Consider the following 26,760-nt stretch of genomic DNA (forward strand, 5'->3'; position numbering starts at 1 on the left):
GGTGAGGGTGGGAACGTAGAGTGGTAAATTACCTTTTTGTACAGGTGTTTGAGTAAAGTAAACTCTACATGGTTGGCTGGGTGATCACACTTTTGTTAAAATGGAATTATGGTTATTGTTTTTCCCTCTTTATGTATTTGAGCACATTGTATTTGAGCACATTTCACAATCATGTGAAATGTGCTTTATAAATAAATTTGCCTTGCCTAAATTGAAAGCTTTACCTTTTGGCTCACTCTTTTACCACAACAGATCGAATCGCCCCTCTGCTTGGAGCAGGATCTGATCTCTGGCCTGAAGAGGGCACTCCAATCTTTTCTGGCTGAAGACTTTAGAGGCAGCTTCTGTGAGTCGAGGTGAGGCAGAATATATCAAACTGGAACTTCTGAACCTCATGCCCCAGCTTAGGCTCCTTCCAACAGGATCCGACTGCCAGGGTCCCCGCCCTTGGCCCCCACCCAGCTCTTGAACCCTAAGGCCCTTCCCACAGGTGGTGAGCCCATTTTGGAGGTGTTGATTCTAATCCCAGGAGCTTCACATTCAACTGCGAACCACTCCAGTAAGAGTTGCAGGTCATGGGAGAACCACATCATCTGCATAAAGTAGAGGCCCAATTCTTAGGTCATCAAACCTTCCACTCCTCATCTGCCCCTAGGAATTCTGTTCACAAAAGTATTGAACAGAATCGGTGACAAAGGGAGGGAGGGTGGAGTCCACCCCTCGCTGGAAATTAATCCGATTTACTGCCACCGATATGGACCAAGCTCTGACACAGGATGTACGGGGACTGGACCAGGCGCGCCGTCAGGAGTGGGTCTGACGGGCCTGGGCCCACCCACTTTTACTATTGGCCCACTCTAAATTATTGACAGAATTATTATTTTTTCTGCATTTCTAATTTAAAATTATTCTAATTATTAAAATGAACATTTGAATACACAATAAAGACTAAAACATTTCCCTTTATAAAAAACAACAACAAAGATAACATTTAATAGGTTAGTATGTATGAAGTCTGGACCAATCACAGGTCACAAAAGGCGATTTTGCCATCTCTCTATACTGTACGTCAGCACGTAATGTTATCAGGCGCCAGGCGGATGGCGGGCAGACGGTGGAGTTAAAACTGATGCTATATAGCTACAGATAAACATGGCACAACAGACACATGGCACATGATTTTCAAACTAATTCACGTTTTGTGAGATTATAGCCTACTATTGATGGATGCTGGTGCTATTTGCATGATTTGTGGTTCATTTTTCATTTAGTGAGGTGTGTGGTTTATCATTTATACTTTATACTACTGAGCCTACTGGTTTTCTTGTGTTTGAGATATTTTATTAAGAATGCCAAATGTGAATGAAATGTATCACTGACAAAGAGTTGAAAATAAATATGCCAACTGTAATTAAAGGATTTGGCTTTTCATGCATTTTTATTCCCTCTGGGTCCATCAGATCAGTGAGTAACTAACACACACACGCGAAAATAACTTTTTCTGTATATTCTATGACTATCTCATTCATTAATTTCACTGAGATTTTAAGTCTATTTAGTAAATACCATTCTATTTGAATGATCTGGCTGGATTATTATTTGAATGTAGCAGGTGAGAGAGAGCGAGCACATACTGGGTGAGCTACTTTAAGTTTTAACCGGAGAGAGCGCTGCACACGGCGCTGTCAAAGCTCCTCACAACTGCTCGTGTCTCAACATTAACGGTGTATGCTTTCATGCACTACAGTACATAGACAATCAGGTAATTTCCAGCTCTATGTCTTGACTGTTAGTATTAACTTCTGTAATCAAAGCCCACTCAAAATTACGTTGGCCCACCCAGAATTGAAATCCTGGCGCCGCGTTTGGACAAGACAGTGTGCACTAGGGATTCCAGCACCCCATATTCTTGGCGTTCTTCCCCACAGGAGTCCCTGAGGGATTCCCACGCCTGCCGGTATCCATCACCTGCCTCTGCAGTCCCACAGGCCAAACAGACCAGATAGAACTCCCCCTACAGCTTGATGGCATCTTTCACCGCTGTGTTTGTGGATTACTGCCATAACAGGAACTGAACACAGCTCCAGGCAGCCGCCTCAATAACAGAGGCACAGAATATAGTCCACGGGACTCAATGTCCCTCGGCTGCCTTTGGACATGGCTGAAGCTCTGCCGGATATACTGTAGGACTTAAAAGCTTTTTCTGACCCTTCCACTATGTTTGGGCCTGCTAGATCTGCCTGGCATCCTCCCCCACCATCAGAGCCAATTCACCACCAGGTGGTCCAAGACATATGGCCCATGACAACAAAATTGATCATCAATCTGCAACCTAGGCACCTGATGCCAAGTGCACATATGGACACCTATATGCTTGAGCATGGTGTTCATTATTGACAATCTGTGACGAGCACAGGAGTCCAATAACAGAACACCAGTCGGGTTCACTCCTCCCAGTGAATTTACATCCCCCAGCAGAGCGAGGGATCCCCCAACACTTTCCAAACCCCTATCCAAGAACTCCAGAAAAGGGTTGGTATTCTGAGCGGCTTCTTGTTGCAAAGGCAGACGACCAACAGGACCCGTCCCTCCACCTTTGGGTGTCCACCCCTGCATGGCACCTCTCACTTTGAGAACAGAGTCCAACCCGTCAAGGGGACTGGTTTCAAAGCCTGAGCTATGGGTCGAGGTGATGCAGAGTATATCAAACTGGAACTTCTGAACCTCATGCCCCAGCTTAGGCTCCTTCCAACAGGATCAGACTGCCAGGGTCCCCCCCCTTGGCCCCCACCCAGCTCTTGAACCCTAAGGCCCTTCCCACAGGTGGTGAGCCCATTTTGGAGGTGTTGATTCTAATCCCAGGAGCTTCACATTCAACTGCGAACCACTCCAGTAAGAGTTGCAGGTCATGGGAGAACCACATCATCTGCATAAAGTAGAGGCCCAATTCTTAGGTCATCAAACCTTCCACTCATCTGCCACTAGAAATTATGTTCACAAAAGTATTGAACAGAATCGGTGACAAAGGGAGGGATTGTGGAGTCCACCCCTCGCTGGAAATTAATCCGATTTACTGCCACCAATATGGACCAAGCTCTGACACAGGATGTACGGGGACTGGACCAGGCGCGCCGTCAGGAGTGGGCCTGACGGGCCTGGGCCCACCCACTTTTACTATTGGCCCACTCTAAATTACTGACAGAATTATTATTTTTTCTGAATTTCTAATTTAAAATGAACATTTGAATACACAATAAAGACAAACATTTCCCTTTATGAAAAAACAAGATAATATTTAATAGGTTAAATGGGCCCTGGGCCCACCCACTTTTACTATTGGCCCACTCTAAATTACTGACAGAATTATTTGAAAAAAATAAATCTAAGTGCATGTAAATATAACATATTTAAATCTGTGGTATTAACAATTAAAAATAAAGTTTGTTGCTTTACATGAATACATCTAGTTTTTAACTTAATCTGCATTTGTTCAAAAAACAAGACATTGTGCCCTTTTTCCTTAACAAGCAGTATTTATGTAATCCCAGGCTATCTTTTCATTTACACACAAACAACAAGCAATGATCTTGTTGTATTTACCTTTCCTTTAACAATTTTAATCTATTGGGCAGATTGACCAACGTTTAGATGAAATATGCTCTGTTTAAGTAGAACACCACAGTAAAAAATATCTTGCTTGATCTACTTTAAAAAAAGTAAGGCAACTTTTTCGCATGAGATTTTTATGTAGATCAAGAAAGACTAGTCTTTGTATAAACAAAATTTTTAGTATGTACAAAATTCATTTGAAAATAAAGTCAACTTAATTTTAGCGAATAAAGTCAACTTAATTTTGATAAAGTAAACTTAACACAATTAAGTTGACTGTACTTGGAAAATGTATTATTTACATACAAAACATTAAGTAGTTTATACAAAGACTAGTCTTTCTTGATCTATATAATAATCTCATGCAAAAAGTTGACTTAGTTTTTTTAAGTAGATCAAGCACAATATTTGCATCAGTGTAGGCTCCTTCCAACAGTGGTGATGCTCCAGTTCCCTAGAGGCGGCTTCTGTGGTGGAGGATCCGACTGCCAGAGTCCCCGCCTTTGGCCCCCACCCAGCTCTTGAACCCTAAGGCCCTTCCCACAGGTGGTGAGCCCAGTGCCAACCCCATTAAAATGTGTTAAAATGCCTGCTTTGAATTAATCTGCCAAATTAATGGACAGATGAGCAACAAGTTTACAAACGTTTGTCAATCAAAGCGGCAACACTGTGGCCCTAGAGCAAAACGTTCCTAGTTTAATTCCTGGGGCCAGTGCACAGGAATCTCTGGATTTGACATGCAGTCCTCATGCTTGCACGTGTTCCCTCCAGGTACTCTGGCTTTCAAGAAACATGAATTTCAATTCGTAGTTTTCCCCATAGTCATGAGTGTCTATATGCAGCCCTGCAATCAAATGGTGATCCATCTAAAATGTACCCTTTCCAAAAATTCAACCCCACTTTCATCCTGAACCCCGACTTATGAAAACAGTTTAAGTTCTTACCAAGTGACTATCAGCCCAGTTTAGTAGCAGGTGTGGTACAAGAGAAACTACAGCAGATGGAGTTCTGATGCAACAATAGAGAAGCAGTAACTGCACATGACACTGAAAAGGATTAAAGCACACCTCTTACAAGCATACAGAACAATTCACAAGTGGAAAACAATAGTTGGTAAAAGCTTCCCTATGGACTTCCAGCTTAACAAAAAAAACCCATACTAGGCAGTGTTTTTAAACAATTTTAATATTTCCAGATGAAGGGCTTCGTAGCAGTCAACATTGTGGTCAAGTAAAAATACAGAAGACTTCAACGACTCACTTACAGGAAAGCTGCTGCTCAAAACCTCCGGGCCAACAGCAGTAAAGAGAGGAGACACCAATATCGTAGTGTAAATTTTAAACCGTCTTTGTAAACACTGTAAACATTTCTTACATGTTAAACATCTCTATTTTAAAACAGTACAAAAAGCAGTAATTCTTTTTTGTCAAATTCTTGGCATCTGTTTAAGAAAAAAACAAACAAAAAAACAAAAACATGTTATTGTAAACTTGTCTTCACAGTGACAGTAAAAAGATGATCATGCATAGAATTTTTAAAGCCACTTATGGTAGTTTTTCTTTTAAGTTGCATGGTCTTAATGGAGGCACAGTGCTGGTGGGGAGACATTGGTTCATTTCTACAAGAGAAACAAGGAAAACTGCAATCCATTTCAGTTTCCAAGAAAGGAAAGGAAAAACCAAACACCAAAAAGATCTATGGTGACCATTTGTTAGACAGCGAATGCTTTTGATACGCCAACACCCCTTTATTTGAGGAAAGTGTCGAGCCTTCTCTTGATATTGTCAAACGAGTCCATTCCCATGTAGTCAGCCTGACCCTGCTCCCATTGCTCCTTCCTCTCCTTGGAGGACGGCTGGGGCTTAACTTCCTGTGAAAAGCTGCCCTCACCCTGAAGAGAGAAAATCATTTCAGGGTTGGCGGAAGAAGGAAAGGGAAAACCACAATACACACACTTTACGCAACACCCCGGTCAAGCTCTGATTTTAGGAGGAGTGAAGGTATTAAATTGCCAACCTGTTATTCACAAAAAAAAAAAAAAAAAAAAAAACACACAACAAAACAAAGTACAAAAATTCTACTTGCTTGTTCCTTGAAAGTAATTAAGGTGCCTGAATAGTAAGGAAAACATCCCGTGGAGAATCCCTCATCCCATTTAAAGAGTTATGAGCTGTGTAAATGCAGATGTGCAACGAACAGATCAATTCACCTCCACACATCCGGAGTGGAATGGTTGGTCTCCGTATTGTTCCCGCAGCATCGGCACCACGGCGCTGGCGTACAGGGTCCACCAGTCCAGCAGGAAAGTGGGATGTGAGGTGAATTCTTGTTCACCCCCCAAAAGCCGTTTGGCTTTGGGGTCAAATGTGTAACTCCATGGCTTGGTTTTGCCAAGGAAGTGGACTACCTTGGCATTTCCACCATACCTGTAAACATGAAATTAGAGTTTTTACAATATAAAAAAAAAAAAAAAAAAAAAAAAAAAAAACACTTACCCCTTTGCCTGGGTCAGCTCTTGCTACTGCAACCTCTTAAGTTACAGTTTATAAGTTAGTCCTATTTACTGAAGTTACCATTATTTTCTGATATTTCATAACTCGGGCAGTTTGAGAAACTAATCTGCTCCTTTGGCCTCACCTGCAGCTCTAATGCAGTTCACAAGTTTCCCTCACTGCCATTGCAGCTCCTCCGAGCTCAGCCAGGGGGTATGTCTGCCAAATGGCAATCATAAGGCATTTTTAGATTAGACCCCGCTTTCATCCTTGGATGAGGAACATGTGTTCAACACTGGCTTAGCAACATCAGAAGGGTTGACTGATGCAGGAGATGGAACAGGTGGTGGCTCCATGCTGAACAATGTGGGCCAAGTCGTTACACAAATCCCTATGTGACCGGCGGCCTCCCTCTGCCTCTCTTGTGTTTGTTCAACGCAAATAATTTGAGGCTCTTCAGTTCATGCAAAGCCATGGTCTGGTATTCGAGTAGCCAGCTGCAGATTACGGTAATATGCTGATTTATGACATCCAGGACTCGGGGCCCTCGTCGTCTTATCAAGAAATCCTGCTTGCTGGTGAGGGACAGTGGGGTCTGCAGGTTGTCCGGAGATTCTTCCTCATCCGTTTGTGGTCTCTCGCGTGGTGTTGTGCCCCCTTCCACTTTTGGCGCAGTTCAGGTAAAGCCTTGTTTTTTTCCCCCCCTTGCACATAATTGCAGTGGTCTTGATTTAGTTTTACAGACCTGAGATAGTTGCTGTTTGTCTCTGCCAGTTTAAAACAAAAAAAAGTTGTTTTTCCTCTTCAGATTCCAAATGTTTGTGTGCCTGTTGTGTGATTTTCTTGTCTTTCAGATTTGCAACAGATGTTTCACCCCCCTGCGCTTCATGTGAACATTAAAATGCCAAAGTGTAGTCTCTCAAACACACAATTAAAAAAAAAAAAAAAAACCCTCACACACAAACACCAGATTTAATCATCTGTGCTTTGAGGCTTAGATGCCAGATCGATGCATGGTCTTGCGTTCAAAAACTTCTAGGCTATATTTGAGAAGTTTAACACCATGAAAATGGCCAATGAAACAACTGAAGTCCAGCAACTCCCTGTTAATGTCGAACAGACCAAGTTATGGAGGAATGTTTTGTCCTCACATCTGGCCAGAGATGAAGGCAAAGTGCAATATACAGAAAAGGTTGCCCATCCTAGAATGTGTGATTGCTGTAAAGCAAACTATCCCTCAGGTCCAAACTGAACGAAACTAGCTACAAAGTGATTTTATCATTAAAAATACATATCTTGCATGTAAAAGAGCCACCTACGCAATCTCCTTTTAGGAAATTGTTCATCTTCCAAAAGTGATGGGTAACCCTACAAATCTCACTTATGAAATAGGCTTTTAATAATATAAGCGAAGAGTCAACATAACATAATGCTGAGAAGCAGAAACAGCCTCAAACCAGTCTAGGGTGCTGCTAAAAACTACGTTGGAAGCAAAAAAAACCCAACAACCTCTGAATCAATATTTTCAGCTGCAAAATTCTCGATGTCACCGTGGTATTCAGGTTTGGACAGACGCCCTCACAGATATGGAGGCGTTTGCTCTGGCAAACATGCAAATACAAATAAATCCCCCAGCTGGCCCTGTGGGGACGTTTTGTTGCATTTGCCAGACCGCCAAGCTCTGACAAGTTGCTGACAAGTAAAGACTCGTTTATCGTCGCAGTCATCATTATTCGGATGCCAGAAGAGACTGAACTTAAGAGCCTGTCGATGACGTTCGTTTCTATGCAGAGAGCTGTCGACGCGGAGGTGCAATCAGGATGGGAGGAGGGCTTGAGATGGGACACAATGAACAGCACTGGAGCCGAACATGAAAAAAAAACGGTCTTTAAATACAGTGCTCTATTTTTAGGAGTGAGTATCAGCTGTTGGGAGATCAGGATGGATATCCAACCCAGTAGTAGAGGCCGGCTGCGGGATGCTCCAGCGGAGAGTCTGTAATTGCGCAGCTCATCTCGTTCGTAACTCAATGTCACATTGCGACATGTTCATGTGATTTGGCATCCACTTACATCTTGGCCTGGTGCCCAGTACACAAGATCTTGGCGACATTGACGAGATGCAGCACTGGAACCATTGTCTTGTGGGTGTAGACATTGTGGTTACATTATAGCCCTTTAAAAATTATACTCAACTTGTGATACAGATCTAACCCCACACTCACATCCCTTTCAGACAGCAGAGGCATAACTTTAGTAGAAAGAGAAGAATCACTTACTGCTTGAATGCGGGAAGGTAAGTGTAGATGGCTATGCTGCTCAGGTTGTAGATGAAAGGGAGATGTTTGGATATGTCAGCTGTTGCCCAATCATTGAAGAAGCCATTCAGAACACCTTGGTCTCCTCCTGCAGAGACAGGAATCATTTTCATTCTCACCAATGCAAGAAAAGACAAAAACCTCCACATACCTCAATTTTGTAGAAATCTTAAAGTCACCATTTTAACCACATTTGGATTGATCCCCCCCCCCCCAGGCATGTGTGAACCACTCTCCATGCATTAAGATTTACAAAAGAAAGTGATTCGCGTTATATCATGGAGCAAATTTAATGCTCCCTCTGATCCTCTTTTTTTAATGGTTTTAAGCTTCTGAAACTTACTGAGTGTAACATTTTCCACAATGCCTGTGTAATGTATACTGTAGTTTTTAGACTCAATGATAGACTGTCATCTCATCCCCATTTCTGTTCCCACTCATGAACACACCACAAGGGGAAAACAGCTTTTAAAAGAGAAAGAAAAGGAAACTAAAATGTACAAGTTTTAGTGTAACCTGCAAAGGTCCAAAAATTTGGAATGAGCTTGGTAGTACTATAAAAGAGTCTGGATCTCTCTCAATGTTTAAAAAAAGATTAAAACAAAAATTATTATATTATGTTTCTTGTTAAATTTTTTATGTACTAATACCTGATGTATTATTTTTATAAGAATATATTTGTATCTAGGAGATCCTTTTTTTTTTTTAGGTTATAAGGTTATTATACTGTATGTATATGTATTATATGTGTAATTTATAGTCGTTCTGCTGTGTGTGACTGGGCCCCTATTCATAAGCTACAGTAGCTTCTGGGGAGTCCCATTTTACAAACCTCGATTATTATCTGTATTTGTGTTTTTTAATTATTTGTAAATAAACTAAAAAAAAAAAAAAAAGGATGAAATTTAAAATTTACACCACCCCTCAAAACTCCAGAGAAGCAGAATTGTGGGTGGCCAGACTAAAGATAACAGCTGACATGAGGTGGGACTCCCTCTCCCTCTCCCACCCCCCCTCGTCATCCACCTATTACTGGGAAATGTACACAGTAATAGCTGAGTTTGAAGTACCAGCACTAATGGCACTAAAGTGGTCCAGCCACATGGCCCCAAAAATGTGAAGATGGGCTGGGCCGTGGACTGGGAGCCCCTTCCCAGAATGTATGCACAGCGTAGAGCAGATGGTAAAGCGTGTAGTGACAGGATGGTGAGGCAACACAAGTGATCACGGTTGGTGTGCAACGCAACACAAGAGTGTCATAATCCAGTCCAGTCAGTCAAGAAATAAGCAATATCTGGGAAGAAATTGCCCTGGAATGACAAATCAAGGCATTGCTAGCTGCTCATGCTGACAGGTTTTCCCTGTGAGTTAGTTACACTTCATGAGAGGGAGCCATGATGACGTTGAACATACTCTACAAACTGCAAGTGATTGCTAAACAGAAAATGCCTTCGCAAAGAGGGGGAGGAGCACACACACACGAGAGAGATCAGGCTGTACTTTTGGAAATCTAGGGACCAAACCACCCCCCCAAAAAAAAGAAGAAATTTCACTTTATGAGTTTACCCAAAGCCAGCTTTGCTCACAAGAAATGCAGCTTTGCAAAATGCGTTCAGGTTTCATCTTTGAGGGACTGGCGTCGAGTCAAATTAACTGCACATCTGTGAGATTGGGCTCAAGGCTCCACACCCAACTACTGACACACGAGTCCCGACGGGCAGTTACACAACTGTTCCCACAGCTCGCTTCCTCTACTCCCCTTGGGAGTAAAGGGATAGTCAAATTAAAGATATTCAAAAGTAGTTTGAATTTTTCTTCCAATTAAAAATGGAGCTGTGCGGTTTATTGGTTGTGGGGGTGATAATTACCAGTTGCTGCGCAAAAAAACAACTTTGGCTGTTCAGAAACAAACATTTTTGTCTTGATTAGTCTTAAAATGCAGCCATTTCACATGTTGAAAAATTATTCTACAAATAATTTAACCGTTCAATGTCAGGAAAAAGCACAGTGTGGCCTTTAACAGCTGTCAAAAACAATGGTGCCCCCCCCCCACCCATGTCAGAACCAAACCTAGCCCCATTTATGAAACGTTCACTTAAAGCCAAGTATTTGAAAAGGCTCGTCTGCCTGCTGGTGAATGTTCTCCTCTGGATCAGAGCCCTTTGTTAAGTTTGCACATGTGAAGCCCCAGGTCCAAACCGAGCAGATCTGCTCTTGGTGGCAGCTTGCACAACAGAACCTGGGACAACATGGCCTTTTTTTAATCATAATGTCAATCAGTTCAAGTAAACTAATCAGATCTAAACCTTCTCATACATCATACCTGGAACTGATGAGCCAAAACAGGATTTAGCTGCCAAGAACAAGAAAAATCTCAAACACTGAAGCAGTTTCTTCCCCTTCTTAAAAGTCACTGTGGCAAGTCAGGGAGCAAAACCCGGTACAACTTTTGGTGAGCAAAGGGCCCACGACGTCCATGAAATTACAAGTTGGTGCCGTTAAAACACAGCCGTTTGTTCAATCCCACAACCTCCACTGAGGATTTCAAAACTCAATATACTGCAGAGGATCTTCATTTTGAGGGGATGAGAGGAGCTCAGCAAGAATGTGCATCCAACCCTGCCAGTTTGTCTTGGCAGCAGACGGCACCGGAGCCACAGATGCAGAGATACAGCCTCTGGGTTCAGCCCCTCTTTCATCAGCAGTTTCTCCATACATCACCCACCATATGCACATGCATCCTAAATGGATTGGAAATGAAATGCTAAAAAAGGTCAAAGCAACTTCAACCCCACACCCATGTGCACGTCAATTGAACTTCCACAGCTATAAATAAGACGGCTCCGTTCATTACCACACCACCGTGCAGACACGCATCACACTGGGACACCGGAAATAAAATCATTAAATGTCATTGAAAACCCACTTAGTTTTAATTGAGAACAGGGGGGGGATGGGTGGTGGAGGAAAAGATAATGTCTTTTGTATGAAGTTGTGATTGCCATGTGCATATTTCTTGCCAGCAAATAGTTGTGGCAGCAATGAGTCGGCGCTTGAAAGCATGCCCCATATAAAGTAGACTAATTGGTTTTCCCTCAGTTATCCGCCCCCACTGAATCCCTTTCACAGCATCACAAGGGGCGGGGGTGTGGGAGACACCGTCACATCCCTGCTAACAAGGCCAACTATAATCTACATTTTGTTTGGTGCATTCCTTAAAACTTTTGTCTGATTTTGAGGACACCTACAAACCAACTTTGTTTCAATTCTGAAAAAAAGACCTAATATTGTTAGTCCATTATGACATCAGTAATAAGATGTTGTTTGAGAACCCAATTTAAGACTTATCTGTGGAGAAATTTTATAAGCGAGTCATCTCAACCACAGAGCTCTCAAAATACTCGGAATTTAAAAAACAAAAACAAGACGACTTTGTTGCTCTGGTAACTTGAGGATTTCTGATGATGCACATCTATTTAATGTTACCAAATTAGGCTGCCTATTTAAAAGTGTTAAACAATTTCATAACTCCATCTTTCCAGAGTGAGCCATCAAGTACACTTTCATAACTGAACATTTTTTAAAGTAAAACCATGCACTGCACATGTGCTTCAGGCTCTCCAGCAAGCTCCTAGTAAAATCTCCAGAAGAGTTTCATTTACCAGGCGTTCATGCAGGGAGGGGGTTGTTACTTCAGGTTTCCGCTTGCTTGTCACTAACACATACTTGTTAAGATTTTGTGGCGCAACCAAGATCCCCTACCAAGTTTTAAACAACTGGCAACGTCCACAGAGCCTTTCTGCATCCATTTACTCCCCCTGCACACTCCAAGCCTGTACCAAAAGCAAATACAGAAAATCCTTCTCTCTAGTACTAATGGGTGGAAATGGCTTCACTTCTGATGTTAAATTTGAGGTGAACAATGTTAGTCCTACAGTGCCTTTTATGAGAATTTTAACTTTGAGAAGGGATCCAAAGCTGTGATGGTGTGTTAATGCTCTGTTGCAGTCAGTGAAGGCGTCACAGATCTGCAGTCTCATTACAACCAGTTTGGGCCACCGTGTTCTGGTAGACACGGGAGAAGACAGGAAGAGCCACTGGGAAAAGTCTACACATAGTTGTAACTTTGCATTACATGGAAAACTCAGGAGTACCGGTACTATACACTTGCCGTCCTGCAATTTCCAACTTGAAGCGGCTTGATTAAAAATTCTAGCATGTCCAACCATATGAATGACTGTTCAGTCATGGAGATTTGTATACACTGAACATCATTTAATATGGAGGACGACTTTAGCAGTCATGTTCAAAGGAGGAGCCATAGGTGGTTAACCTTCAGCATGCCAACCCCAAACAAGTCTGGACCACTGAGCGTTTTTAGCCACCGATTCACAGAGCCCTGGAGCCAGAACTAGTGCCACAGTTTAGTTATAGTACACTTAATTGAGAAGCATTTCTGACTGTCAACCAGTCCTCTGTGCAAGACAGGGCCCCTCAAATGCAACACCTACCCCACCCCACAAGCCCCTGAGAATAACTCTGCAGAGCTAGAAAGGACAGGAGGGCCTTGTGTTCAGGCACTGGGCTTGATAAAGGCCTTACTTGGAGCAAAAAAAGACCAAAGACCAGTTTTACATCATTTTACTGAAGTTGTGCTGCTCAAATCAGGTTAAAGCCTTAATGTTCAGTGGCTGGAGGTGGGGGGGGACAAAAGTACAAAACATTATGTGACACTATATTTTCACACGCTTCTGTACTGAAGGACAGACATGAGCATTTCTAAATAACCTCTTAAAAACTAAATCAGAAAATAATGACTTAAAGATATTAAATTTATAGGAAAGTGTGTTAAACAGTCAAATACAAGGATTAGTTCCCCGAGGGAGATGTACAACCTCTCACTGTAGGAGTTTCTTACATGCCGAGCTTGTATAGTAAAAGCAATTTCAAGGTGGTATGCAAGTTTCCACAGTTGGAAGAAAATGTGTTACACTTTGAGAGTCAAGACAATCTAGGTCATTTGGTGTGAGGTGGAATTCAAAGCCTTTTCCACATGTTGGCTTCACAAAATAAATAAATAAATAAAAGTATTTTGGAAAGTCTCTGGTCTTCTCTTAGAGACACAAAATTATGTAATGGAATGACTCAATTTGCATGAGAACTGTTGGCTATCAATTTTAAAAGGAATCTGAAGCTGAACAAGAGGGCCCACATGTTCCTCAGATGTTGAAATTTTTAATATGCAACTTAAAACTCAAGCTTATTGTCTTTAGATGCAATTCTTCAACCCTTAAAATCTTTCTACATCTTTAGCAAAGCCATCTGATCCAGATTTCACATTGAGTCAAATTAAAAGATGTCAAACTAGAAAAAAAAACAAAAAAAAACAAACATTTTTTTGGCTTACCATCAAAGCTGCCGTGCTCTGTGCAAAACTGAAGCAGTTTGCCGTAGGTCTCCACCGAGGGGCGGAAAACAAACACGCCAGAGTTGAAGCAGTCAGGCCAGCCAGGATCAGGAGCAGCTGACAATTCCTCTCTTTCAAACAGCTCATCAACATTGGAAAGCACCTACAATGCAGACAATTAAACAAAATGCTTTATATAATACTTAATAGCAACTTGAAACTTGCGATGATGCAACACTCGGTCTCACCAGAGTGTCTGCATCCATAAACACACATTTGGAGTAATGCGTGAGGGTCCAGCAGTGAAGTTTGGTGATGGTGACCCCGAGGTCGGGCCGCTTCATCATGGCCAGGTGAGCCGTATCGCCGCTGTCCAGCACGTCCACCAGCTTCACCTCGTCATAGATCCTCTTCAGCACTGATCTAGTGATTTAGAAAAAAAACTTAAGTGAATCCCCCCCATCAACCGAAAAGGGGGAAAACAAGAGTCGACAGGAGTGCCAACAGGCATGACTCAAAAATGTTGTGTTACTGGATTGTGGTTTCTCACTGGCAGGGCTCTGACACGTGTGGGCCAATGAGCGCCACCAACTTCTTGGATGTATTGTTGTTGCGAAGGGCCTTGCCCAGAACCATAGCGCCCCGAGCATAGCTGTCGGTGGTAGCCAATGTCACAAAGGCCTGATCTGTTGGCAGGGAGAAAAAAAAAGTGGGTTTTCTGTAATTCTCATTAAATCTATAGGGTCTTGTTGCAGAGAGCAATGTGCTGTGGAAGATGAAAGGTCTCCACATAAAATCACTTATTAAAAAAGGTAGACAACTGAAACCTAATGTGGAAACTTCATTGAGATTATAAAAAAGCAGTCCTTTACCTTTCTATTACAATTTGTTCCAATATTGTACTCAAATCTGCTGCAGCCAAGATATGAGCTCCAACCCATGTCACCAATTAAAAACTTAACTGAAGATAAATTCTTTGGGAGCCACACATACCAAGATTGTTCGTTCACCATCTTAAGTATAGGCAGTTTTAAACAATGTTAGGCCACAGCGTTCATGTCTGAACAGTTATCCATTGTAATATGAATCCAAGCATCATTTGTAAAATCATTAAAAATCTAACATCCATAAAAGACTTTCACAAGGTACGACTTGGTACCCAGTAACACGTTAAATAGTCTCATTAAGGTGAGCTTGATTTGCCTTTTTGGCATCTGTTCTTTACCATCACCTCAGATTGCTGGGATGAAAATCTGTCACTACTTGCCAAGTCATAACCTGGAACAATGACTTGCCTGTGGGAGGAAGAATAAACACAGATGATGAAGTCAGCACTGGAGCTGTGATAACTTCGGCATGTGGTCCAGCAAGAATCCCACATGGATTGTATTTTAACCAATTAGTGCTTTGAAATGACTAAGGAAAGAAAGACCACGGGTAAGCAAAGTACAGACTTGGAGTCTCAAACTTGGAGCCAAGCAGAACAATGGTTGCCTGAGCAGAGCATGCCAGAAAGAGCTGCTCTGTTTTACTGCCACACCTCTTTCTCCTCACGCCCCCCTGTTCAATTGGTAGAAACAGAGCTGCAGCGTCGATGCAGTTATCATGGTTTTATAAACACGTTTTAGAGAACTGAACAGTACATACAAAGTATTTGTGACTCGAATAACAAGAAAGCTATGAAAACTTGTGATTTGTGCACCTTGTTTTCTGTATTTATTTAGCAGCCTACCCCCTGGCTGATGTTCTGATGTTTGATATTTCATTGATAAGACTTGCTTTTGTATTGTTTGATTGTTTGTTTGTTCTGTTAATAAAGAACTGGGAAAAAAACAGCCCAGATTTGCACCGATTCTCAGTCCGGACTGGACATGTTTACTCTTAATACTGACAGGTTACTTCTCAAAAGTTTAACATCAAAAGAGAGTTGAGATTTATGTGGTAGTGCCGGGGGTCTCAAACTTACAACCTGGGACCTGCAGGTTTAGAAAACATGAGACATGCTTGTAAAAACTTGTGGCAAGTGTTGTCCCATAATAAAACACGAGGACACTTCAACAAAAAACGTTTTTCAAGAATAAAAAAAAAAATAAATAAAAAATAAATAAATAAATAATACACAAAATTACTCAGGCTGCTTAAGTACAAACTACGAGACTCAGTATGTAAAAATAAAAACGCAAAAAAATAAAAATTCCACACAGACATACGTAACAACGCAAGAGTCCGCGAGACTTTTAACATTTAAACTTGAGTCTGCGCGTGAAGTTAGTGTCTCGGTGAAGACCATTGAAGGCTGATTTATGGTCCCGCGTTACATCAACGCAGAGCCTACGGCGTAGGGTACGCGGCGACACGCACCTACGCTTTAAAAAAAAATAACATTTCCCATACCTGCCATGGCTGGAGGATGACTCGGAGCGACCGTGCTGCGCGGACTTGAAGACGGCAGCGTGACGAGGAGAAGAGGGCTGACTACATTTCCAGAGGTGGATTTATACCAGCGTGACAGGAGGACTCGGTCACGTGACCGTCTCCCCACACACCCACCTGCTGCCAACACACCCCCAAACAGGTCATTAACTATTCACACACTTTCAGCAACTAAAACAAACTACATTCGTAACCTATTGTTGTATTAGTTTAGTTTAGTTTATTTGCACATAAAAATGCATTCTGCGTTCCACATTCTGCAACTGCATTCCGTTGCCCTGTACTTTAACATGTGCAATGATAATAAAGTTGAATCTAATCTAATCTAATCTAAAAATATCCTACAACAGTTTTAAAAAGTACAGACAAACAGTATGTAGAAAAAAAGGAAATAAAAAAAGAAATATATCAGAAAATGTGCGGGAGGAACCAAAAAAAAACCCATAAGGGCTTGTCGAGTGGTTCCTCCTATAGTGAAACAAACAATATCTACGGAAATATGTAAAACATAGGACAACTAAGGAAAATAAGCTAAATTGCTAGAAAACAAAAAAAACAGGAATCTAATGAGGGTGTGCAGAGAAGTACTGGAAATGAATGGGTAAGCTTTGCTAACTTGGGCTAGTAAAAATGTTGTGATTTGTTTTTTGAAAGTATTTGTACTCGAGCATTCTCTAATATGGTGTGGTAAGGTGTTCCAATAAAGAGGAACCTTTGAATCTAATTGCAAATTGGGAAAAAGTAGACCTGAAAAAGGTGAGATGGAGATTGTTTGCAGACCTAGTATTGGAGTGATGAATTTGGGAATTGAATTGAAATAAAGAATGAAAACAGATTGGAAGCAGCTTGTGAATGGATTGATAGACAAAAAGACAAATCTGAAAAACATTTACAGTAAAAATAGGGAGAATACTTAGGGATTGGAACAATGGGGTGGATCTAGTAAGTCTATTGGAAAATGTAATCATTTTGATAAGGCGTTTTTGCAGGATAAAGATACAGTTGAGGTTGCTCTTGAAGGTACTTGAAGGTACTTGTACTATTGACTCTGTTATTGTCATAGTTAGTGCAGTTTATATTTTGTTAAAAAATGTTCCAAGGAAGGGGGAAAAAAAACAACAATAAAAAACCAGCCGCGATCTATTATTTTACATCGACGTGTCTTCAAAGACATCATTTAGATAAACAATCTGCATCTCGTTTATTTAATGTCTTCTTTAGTGATGGTGTGAGTAGAGAAGTGATGCTGTAACAATTAGATTACACACAACAGGCGTTTGTCTCCATCTAGTGGATTGAAGACGCAACAGCAGGATTGTTACAAAACAGCGGCAATAAAGGTCAGCAGCTCTATTGTGTTATTAGTACACAACAGCGAAGTATTTTAGAGCTTTTGGGAGCATTATTAGACCAAATTCTTTGACAATAGTTATTTGGCTGTTATATTAGATTAGATAAGATTAGATTAGATTAGATTGTCCTTTATTCCTCCCTCAATGGGGAAATTCTCTTTGTGCAGCAGCGGTACACTCAACACACACATGCAGCGAAAGGGTAAAAAAAGTAAGAAATATATAATTACAAATATAAACAGTATTGGGGTGAAAATAAAAGTAGTACAAAAAAGTAGTGCAAAAAAAAAAATTAGATACGATGTGTATGAGGTATACAGATATTGCATATCTTGTTGTTACTGTCCGTTTGCTACTGTGAGCAGGCCTGATAGGAAACATAATAACTAGATTGCACAGATTTTTTACACATAGATGTGTGCTGGTGCAGTTTAAATTTCCTGATGATCACTGGCTCCTTTATTTCTCCACTCAGACAGATGCTTGGCAGAGTGGAGATGCTACCAAGGAGTACTGTGTGGTTGTCACGTACTGAGCTGCTGGACTGAAATCCTCTAAAACGGAGCCCCACCCCCCCACGCCCCCACAGCCTCCACTACTGGAATGGGGCCATCCGCACACAACACAGACCATCAGGGTTTAAAGAGGGCCAAAGCAGTAAGCTGGAATCTGAATCCAAATGGTTTTGTATTTTCTTAAGCATATTTGAAGCTTTTTATTTGCAATAAATGCAACTGAAACCTTTTTCTGACCTGTAAGGCATGGGCTTGTAAAAATAACTCTTGATTATTGTGTTGTGTTGTATATTTTCTCACAACAAAATGCAAATGCTGAGTATGTCAGATACAATACTATCATATGCACATGAAAAAATTGATTCACCATGTGGGGATGGATCATTGATTTTATTGTTTGCACTTATCGTGACATTCTGTCAAGCACAGGGAGAAAACATGGCGGGTGGTGCCCGTATCCATGGATACGGGCATGATATAGCGGAGAGGTTGGAGAGGCTGGGGGCTAGTGCAGAGGAGCTGCGTTGGCAGGGGTCCCGGCTGCTACGCTTTTTAATAGAGGTTCTTCTGCACATGGGCAGCAATGTACTTGACGGCCAGCATGGTCTCCTCGCATGTGGGCTTGATCTGAGAAGCGGGCAGCAGGAAGCCGTAACGACCAGTGTCCCGCAACTCGAAGGTGTAGGAGTATTTCACTCCCAGGTCGTAGGCCCAGTCATCAGAGCCTCCTGCGGCGGGGTCTGAGGGCAGAGAAAGATGGAGAGATTATTCAGAGTGAGCTGTGCCGATGGCCTGGGACAAAGTAGGACTGTTTGTATGGATGTAGCAATCGCAATTATTGTCTTATCAAAATAACGCATCATGAACACATCGTGATGCATGATATGAGTGCCTTACTGTACACAAATAGCAAGCTTTCACCAAATGAACTGTTTCCATTAAAGGGGACCTATTATGAAAAACACGTTTTTTCTTGATTTAACATATATAAAGTGGTCTCCCCTCAGCCTGCCAACTCAGAGAAGGAGGAAAGCAACCAAATTCTGAAGTGTCTGTACAGCCGCCCGGATGAGCCGTCCAGTATGATGTGGATCTACGAGCCGTTCAGATTCTGCTCCCTTTCGTTACGTAACCAAAATGCAATTAGCATCGGTTGGCCTCCGATGCGTGAAACCACGGCCACAACTAACTCTGGATGGAAAAACAACAACAACTCCACCAGCCGGAGCTTCCGCCATTTTTTCGTAGAGGTGTATCGCGTCATTGAGGCAGCCAATCAGCACAGAGCCTCATAATCATAATCAGAATCCCTCATAGATAATGAGGTTAGAGACTGGGATGTTAAAGACATGGCTCAGAGGCTAAATTTCTAATTTATTTAGCAAAAACAATCAAAAGCTTGTTTTTAAGACATTCAAGGCCTGTTTAAAATAGGTATTAGATGCCATAATAGGTCCCCATTAAGGGGCCAGTTCAGCCTCATTATTTTCTGTACTTACAGATAGTAGTAGCGCCAGGTCCGCTGGTGTACCGGGTTCCGTACAGAGAGCGCAGAGCAGCAGAGGCTCCCTCAGCAACCTTCAACTACATTACAGGGAAGAAACAACGACAATTAAAGCTGCAAGCAGCGATGAACGGGCCCTCGCACTCACGGCCACCGCCCCCCATAAGCATATCAGAAATGACACCACCCACGACTTCCTAGGTCAAACCATTCAAAAGTTATAGCAGAAAAAAGGGACAACCAATCAGAAGAAGGGGCGGGGCTAATTCAGGCCAACGAAGCTCAAGGACTCATTACAGAGTCCCATGACACCACCCACGACTCTCTATGTCAAAACATTCAAATGTTATAGCAGGAAATAGGGACAACCAATCAGAAGAAGGGGCGGGGCTAATTTTCACCAATTATGGTCAAGGAGTCAATACCGAGTCCCATGACACCACCCACGACTCTTTATGTCAAACCATTCAAAAGTTATGGCAGAAAAAAGTATTCTAGGGGGCGCTGTTGAGCCGTTAGGCCACGCCCATTAATGCAAACCATGAAATATCAAATTTATCGCCAAGCCTGGCTTGCATGTAAAATTTGGTGACTTTTGGAGAACTATCAAATATGGACCAATCAGATGAAGGGGACGCGCACTTTTTCGCGTCTAGCGTCGCCACGGTAACACTTTTGTAAGAGAAAAGTAATGCGCGTAGTCGCAGGATAGAGACGCACATTTTGATGTATAACACAACTGGGTGCACATTACGGTTCGGGCCGTATTAATTCTCGAAGGAATGGCTCATATTGCTCCAAAATTACACGATTAATTCAGAATGTTTAAAATGGCCGACTTCCTGTTCGTTTTCGGCCATGGCGCCAAGAGACTTTTCTTTAAGTTGCTACATGATACAGGTGTGTACCGATTTTCGTTCATGTACGTCAAACCGTATTCTGGGGCTTGAGGCGCAAAGTTTTTTCGGTCTGAACCAACCAGATGAAGGGTGGGCGCGCTTTTTGGCGTCTAGCGTCGCCACGGTAACGCTTTTGAAAGAGAAAAGTAATGCGTGTTGTCGCAGGATGTAGACGCACATTTTGATGTATAACACACCTGGGTGCACGTTACGGTTCGGGCCGTATTAACTGCCGAAGGAATGGCATAAATTGCGCCAAAGTGACACGATTAATTCAAAATGGCTGACTTCCTGTTCGGTTTCGGCCATGTCGCCAAGAGACTTTTCTTTAAGTTGTGTTCTGATACAGGTGTGTAGCGATTTTCGTGCATGTACGTCAAACCGTATTGTGGGGCTTGAGTCTCAAAGTTTTCTGGGGGGCGCTGTTGAGCCATTTTGCCACGCCCATTAATGTAAACCATTAAATATCAAATTTTTCGCCAGGCCTGACTTGCATGCAAAATTTGGTGACTTTTTGGGCACGTTTAGGGGGGCAAAAAGGCCGTCCTTTCGTCAGAAGAAAAAGAAAAAGAAAAAAAATTCCTACAGATACAATAGGGCCTTCGCACTGAAGGTGCTCGGGCCCTAAAAATAGGTTATAGCCACACAACCTTTGTGTTTAGTGACTTCAGCAGAGCAAAAACAACTATCAAAGGACATCTGCTTGTGAGAATTAAATATCTGTTTACCCCCCCTGCAGCATCTTTTGGATTTTTTTCAAACAGAATAACTTCACATATATTAAGAGGAAAACAAACAAAACAAAAACAGAAGAAAATGCACAAATCTGCAGCGAATTGTGAGAGGAAATGAAGCCCCCAGAGAAACACACGAGCAGGAAATGATATTTCTGAGGGGACGTATGAGTTATGGCAGATCCCTGGAGTTGTTTTGTCCTGTAAAGAGAGAGCCTAAATCACACGCGAGCGGCCGAGAGACGTGTGATCTGCCTCAGTGAGTGCAGGGGTGAAAATGTTAACTGTGCAACCCTCGGACACCCCAGTGAGAGGTAAAAGAGCCATGAGAATGAAGCATATGAGCCCGGAGTAGGGATTCTTTCCCCTCATGCTATACAAGGCCCTTTACTCCGGTAATCTCAGGGATACCCAGTACTCGAGTTGAGGGGGGATGAGGGGGGGATGGCATCCCCCCTGAAATAAAAACGGTCAAAATCATCCCCCCTGTAAAACTGCCATCCCCCCTTTCCATCCCTTATGTCATTTCATCAATGAATGTGGTTTTACTGCTATTTCAACATTTAGAGTCATCACCAGAAAAATAACACCAGAAAAATAACTTATTTGACAAATTTCTCCTGTTTCAAGTAGATTTTCACTTGAAATAAGTAGAAAATCTGCCAGTGAGACTAGATTTATCTTCTTATTACAAGCAAAAAAATCTTGTTCCACTGGCAGATTTTTCTACTTATTTCAAGTGAAAATCTACTTGAAACAGGAGAAAATTGTTGTTTTTTTCCAGTGATGAGTCTTGTTTTAAGTGTAATGAGATTTTTTTACCAAAATGAGACATTTTAACTAGAAATAAGACAAATATTCTTGTTAAGATTTTGAGTTTTTGCAGTGATCCATTTTACTTATCCTGTGAAGGACAGAGTCATATATAAGTTCAGAAAACTGTTTTTTATTGTTGTGTTTTGATGTATTTGATGTAAGCCCAGTGGATATTTAAAGCTTACAGAAGGCTGCATTTAACTGCTGCTATGTCATTCCTGCAGTATTTCTGCAGGTGTTTTGGTCAGTGCTATTATTTGTAATATATTATATTATTTGTAATCAGCACACATTATCTGCCCCCATATGATAAAATCCACCATCCCCCCTAATTTTCTTTTACAACTCGAGCACTGGGGATACCCCATGCATTGTGCTGCATGCCTAACTTTCTAAAGCTCTTAGTGATGTGGTAAGACCCAGCAGTCTGCCTTAATCAAACACAGTGCCTGATCAGCTGTGGGGGCTGTACGGGAGACGCTGAGACGCACCAGCTCGCTGTGGTCTGCAGCCAGGTCGTAAGAGTAGGAGTAGGGGAAGAGCAGCAGCTGAGAGTAGGAGTGGATGGTGAGGTAGGCCTTGATGTTGGACTTGTTCCTACGGATGAAGTCAGCAACGTTCTTGACCTCGATCTCAGACTCAGGAGTGTAGCCGCAGAAAGTGTCGCTGCAGGGGTTGCTGGAGGCTCCGAGGGCTGCAATGGCAATATGGGAAAACATTAGTGATGCCCTTTTTTTTCTCTGGAATGCATTGTGGCTACATTCAAAGCTGCACTTTAACTTTAATCTGACAAAAATAACCTGCAATGGTGTGTCTAAAGGACTCTGAATGGGATTACTCTACATGAGTTCCTATTGCTTCAGTGATTCTGAGTGTTCAGCCTTGTGTTTCTGCCCGACTTTGTCACTGTGGTTCTGCCCACTCCACACTTTCCAACTGTAACTACATTCTTTGTGCTTTATTTAGTTTTTCCTTTTATATATGTTTGGTTTCATCCTTGTGTCTAGTTTCAGATTCAGTTTTCTACCAGAATATGTTTCTACAGAACACATTTTTTAACCTGCTTGATATGTTTTGTGCCTGTCCTCTGCAAATGTTTTTTAACTGCTAAAGCTTCCTTTGCATTTTTTAAAACCCGTCTCACGATTTGCAATATGTCTTAACTGAACAAAAACAGTAACATATACTCAAGTAAAAGATGCCGTGAGGCAAAGATTCAAGAGTTGGCAGCATTACTCATACTTAGGACTAAAACTCAATATATTTAAGCTTGTCTACAGATTTTGATGTTTTGTATCTAATGTGATTCTTTCAAGGCTCCTACGTTTTTTGCAAATGCAAGATAAAATCATGGCAGCGCCCCCTTCGAGGTATATCTGTGAGTATGTTGCACTTACTGCACCAGCCAGCATTGAAATTCCTGTTTGGATCAGCTCCAGTGCAGCTGGAGGCCGAGCTCCTGGAGCGAGTCTTTCTCCACATCCTGCTCTAAAGTTCCCAAGTGGATGAAATGCACATGACTCACACGTGTTTAACAAACAACCACTGCAAGTTTGTTTAAGACGAAAAAAAAACAACAAAAAAATAATGCTTTAAGCGACTGTGACATACGTTGGTGTGCGTGTACTCGTAGCCATCGATGTTAAAGACGGGCAGAACATAGACGTCCATCTGGTCCAGCAGGCTGGTCATCTGAGAGTCGCTGCCGTAGGTGGACAGAGCCTGAGGAAGTTTGTGAAAGAATTCAGGGAATTTGTGGAGGCTCGTGGGTAAACACTTGCAGTGCGTATCCCCGCGTCCCTGTTACCTCCTTGACAAACCACTGGCAGAAAGCAGGAGAGATCCACTCCCTGGCGTGGATCCCGCAGTCCATGAAGATAGCAGGCTTCGTAGAGCTGGACTTCTTACCGAGCTGTGGTTGTCAAAAGTCACATTTAACTGTACAATTCCTCAACCACTGGGACTGATATTCATATTTAAGTTTGAAATACCTTGAGGACGGTCATGGGGCGTCCCTCATACGTGTTTCCAATCACCTGCTTGCTGATCAGGTTAGTATTGGATGAGGAAATGGTGTTCATCCAGGCCTGGATCTGCAATCAGAATGAGAACACATATGATAATAAAGCATCTCATATTATGTCATTCATGACTGAAATTGGCACTGTTGTTGTTTTCCGCTCTTACCTCACCGAAGGTGTTGTATTTAGTGTAGCTGTGGGCTCTGGGATCGATGCCACTGCTCTGTTCCTCAACGGCACTCTGGACATCCTCAATAAGAATCCTGAGTGGGGATTGAATGCAAATGTTGTAACATCACAGGAAAGAAATAAAACTATTACTAAGCACATTTGTCTGCCAACTCACTCATTCTTCATGTCACTCTGTCCCAAGGTGGTGTACACAATGTCCAGGTACATGGCAGGCACACGGATGTCCACATCGATGTCGATGGTGACCTGCTCCGCGCTCTCGGGGCTCCAGAAGTCGACCTGCAGATGGCACCAAAGACCAAAGCTTGAGCACTGAAACGCCCATGAACTCTGCGAGTCCTTGTCATTCTAAGGTATTGAGACTGAGATGTTAAAGGAACAAACGCTTCATATATCTGCAGTGTTCAAGATAAAACATACAGTTAGGATAATTCTATACATCTGAACAGGAAATAACTGAAGCATTTGAATGATTTAAGAGGATATAGTTTTAAGCACAAAGCTTCAATCCTTGGCAAACCAGCTAATCAGAGGACGGCACTCAGGGTTGACTGTGTTTGAAGGTAAATACGTACGTCAATGCTGGTAGCCAGCTCCTTGATGAGCGTCACATGTTCATCAAGCGTCGGCTTCAGACGGAAGACTTTCTCTCTGTGGAGGAAAAGGCAGAGAATATAAATTTAACACTACTGTAATTCATTGGACCCAAAAAGAAATGAACATTTTTTCTATTTTTTATACCTTTGGGGACTGAAACACAGAAAATGTTGACAATTGCATAGATATAATTTTTCCTTAAAAAACATCTCATAATGTTTTCTATTTTAAATTTGATAAGCAAATTCCTTTTATACTCAAATTATTCCTTCAAAAGCCAACACCCATGTTTTCTCCATTTTTCTCCTGCGACACAAGAGGATCATTTCAATTTTTAACATTTATCCTACATTTTCAGTCCGTCTTCCTTCCACAAACCATAACTGATGTAAAGGACTTCCTGACGGAGAAGAAGTTGACTGACATATTCAGCCTTGAAATTCGAACAGAAACACGGTACCATAAATATCTGTATGTATACCGTATTATTTCCTTTTTTTGACACGTTTTTTATTCCAGTAAATCTTGGCAATGTAATTGTTGATTTTTTTTTCTCTTAAATCAAACTTTGACTAAAATCAATAGATTTTTTGTTATTTTGATCACAAAAATGCTGATTCCATTCAATCTCCCTGCCAGCATTTATATGTGGACCCCATAATGAGGTAAAAGTGGGTTAGACCTGGGTTAGACCTGGGTCCCACAAATAGTCTACCAGGATCTTAGATGTGGCCCAATTGGTTACTGAAACTATAAAAGGCGCATACAATTTTCCGTTCTTAGCCCATTTACTGCACTTTGGACCCCATATATTTGTCTCACATTGACTTCCCATTTGGGGCCCATAACAGTGAATCCATAAGGGACCCATTGCCATTTGCCGGTTTAAGGCTCAAGCCCTCGCTGTACCCAAGTAGCCCACTTTTGATCCAGATGGGGTCCACATGGATGCGCCGGATGAGCCAGTACTTCCCAGCCTTGATTTATTGAGTTATCTGAAGGAACAACAGCACATTTAATTGTTTTTGGCCCTGTCATTGGCTCCAGGATATCTTTATACGTCCACCTTTAAACTAAATGAATATGTCATTATTTCTCCATCACTCAATACATATTTCATTTTAATTCCAAATAGATCAGGTTCATTCATTAATGTGAGCAAACACCTGGAAAGAATAGCCCCATAAAAACGTCACAAGCTCTCTCCTCAACAGATGGCTCCCTATTGGCACAAATGACTGAAATTTACATACTTCCAGTTAATTGGAAGACAATTACATTGAGCCAGAATGCACACTTCTCCTATGGCCTCATGAATCCCTCGAGTACTTACGCTGGGTAAATACAGTACCACGATCACCTAGTTGTTAGTACATAACAAAGCACAAAGTAGCACATCAACTCTTGGCATTTTAAAAGCCACTGTGGCGCATTTAGTTCGCAGCAGCACAGTAAGTGCTTTTTCTTTTTCTTTTGCTGTGATCAAATTGAAAGAATTTACCCATCAAAGCGGGAGATGTCACACAGGGCAACGGCCACCAATCCAAAAAGCAGGAGGACCTTCATGTTGGCAGTGAAGCTGGCGTCCGCTGTGGACGGCGCTTATAACGCCCAGCGGGCCGCCCGTCAACCAATCCAACTCTGCGATGCAGCTGCATGTCATACAGCCGGCGTAAAAAAAAACAACCAAACAACTAATTTTAGGTGTTACTGGGAATGCAGAGCCCTACACGATGCGTGGTCAATGATTAATAGATGCTTGGGGAACCAAGGTCACGTTGTTATGACTCCTAATAATCTTATCTCACATCAAGTGCTAGTTCCAGTCACTTCGGTTGCCAGGATTATTTTCTCTGTTGAAAGAAACAACTC

The 26,760-nt window shown here is 42.0% G+C and overlaps 2 protein-coding genes across 2 annotated transcripts; both read right to left on the bottom strand.

The window, feature by feature from the left end:
* Positions 1 to 4,776: 4,776 nt before the first annotated feature.
* gyg1b (glycogenin 1b) lies at positions 4,777 to 16,323 on the bottom strand. The gene is made up of 7 exons (XM_061713717.1): positions 16,220 to 16,323; positions 14,376 to 14,511; positions 14,074 to 14,248; positions 13,826 to 13,988; positions 8,380 to 8,506; positions 5,819 to 6,035; positions 4,777 to 5,500 (listed from the first exon to the last, which is right to left on the bottom strand). The coding sequence occupies exons 1-7, from the start codon at positions 16,224 to 16,226 to the stop codon at positions 5,357 to 5,359; spliced, it is 969 nt and encodes a 322-aa protein (XP_061569701.1). The 5' UTR covers positions 16,227 to 16,323; the 3' UTR covers positions 4,777 to 5,356.
* A 2,173-nt stretch (positions 16,324 to 18,496) lies between these two features.
* cpb1 (carboxypeptidase B1 (tissue)) lies at positions 18,497 to 26,480 on the bottom strand. Its single transcript, XM_061712937.1, has 11 exons — positions 26,390 to 26,480; positions 24,867 to 24,942; positions 24,446 to 24,570; positions 24,266 to 24,362; positions 24,070 to 24,171; positions 23,886 to 23,990; positions 23,690 to 23,800; positions 23,476 to 23,566; positions 22,570 to 22,772; positions 19,625 to 19,709; positions 18,497 to 18,865 (listed from the first exon to the last, which is right to left on the bottom strand). Exons 1-11 carry the CDS (start codon positions 26,452 to 26,454, stop codon positions 18,678 to 18,680), a joined length of 1,248 nt encoding a protein of 415 aa, XP_061568921.1. The 5' UTR covers positions 26,455 to 26,480; the 3' UTR covers positions 18,497 to 18,677.
* Between the last annotated feature and the right edge of the window lie 280 nt (positions 26,481 to 26,760).

Source organism: Cololabis saira, chromosome 22 (assembly GCF_033807715.1).
Source record: "Cololabis saira isolate AMF1-May2022 chromosome 22, fColSai1.1, whole genome shotgun sequence".
Classification (NCBI taxonomy): Eukaryota; Metazoa; Chordata; class Actinopteri; order Beloniformes; family Belonidae; genus Cololabis; species Cololabis saira.

Bases quoted from the DNA above. Each gene is read 5' to 3' on its own strand.
- gyg1b (XM_061713717.1), bottom strand. The intron at 14,249-14,375 runs GTGAGAAACCAC...CTAAATCACTAG, and splicing joins CACGTGTCAGAGCCCTGCCA to ATCAGTGCTGAAGAGGATCT. The intron at 13,989-14,073 runs GTGAGACCGAGT...TCTGCATTGTAG, and splicing joins TTATGGATGCAGACACTCTG to GTGCTTTCCAATGTTGATGA.
- cpb1 (XM_061712937.1), bottom strand. From the start codon at position 26,454: ATGAAGGTCCTCCTGCTTTTTGGATTGGTGGCCGTTGCCCTGTGTGAC. The intron at 24,571-24,866 runs GTACGTATTTAC...TGCCATCTGCAG, and splicing joins AGCTGGCTACCAGCATTGAC to GTCGACTTCTGGAGCCCCGA. The intron at 23,801-23,885 runs GTAACAGGGACG...AAACTTCCTCAG, and splicing joins GCCAGTGGTTTGTCAAGGAG to GCTCTGTCCACCTACGGCAG.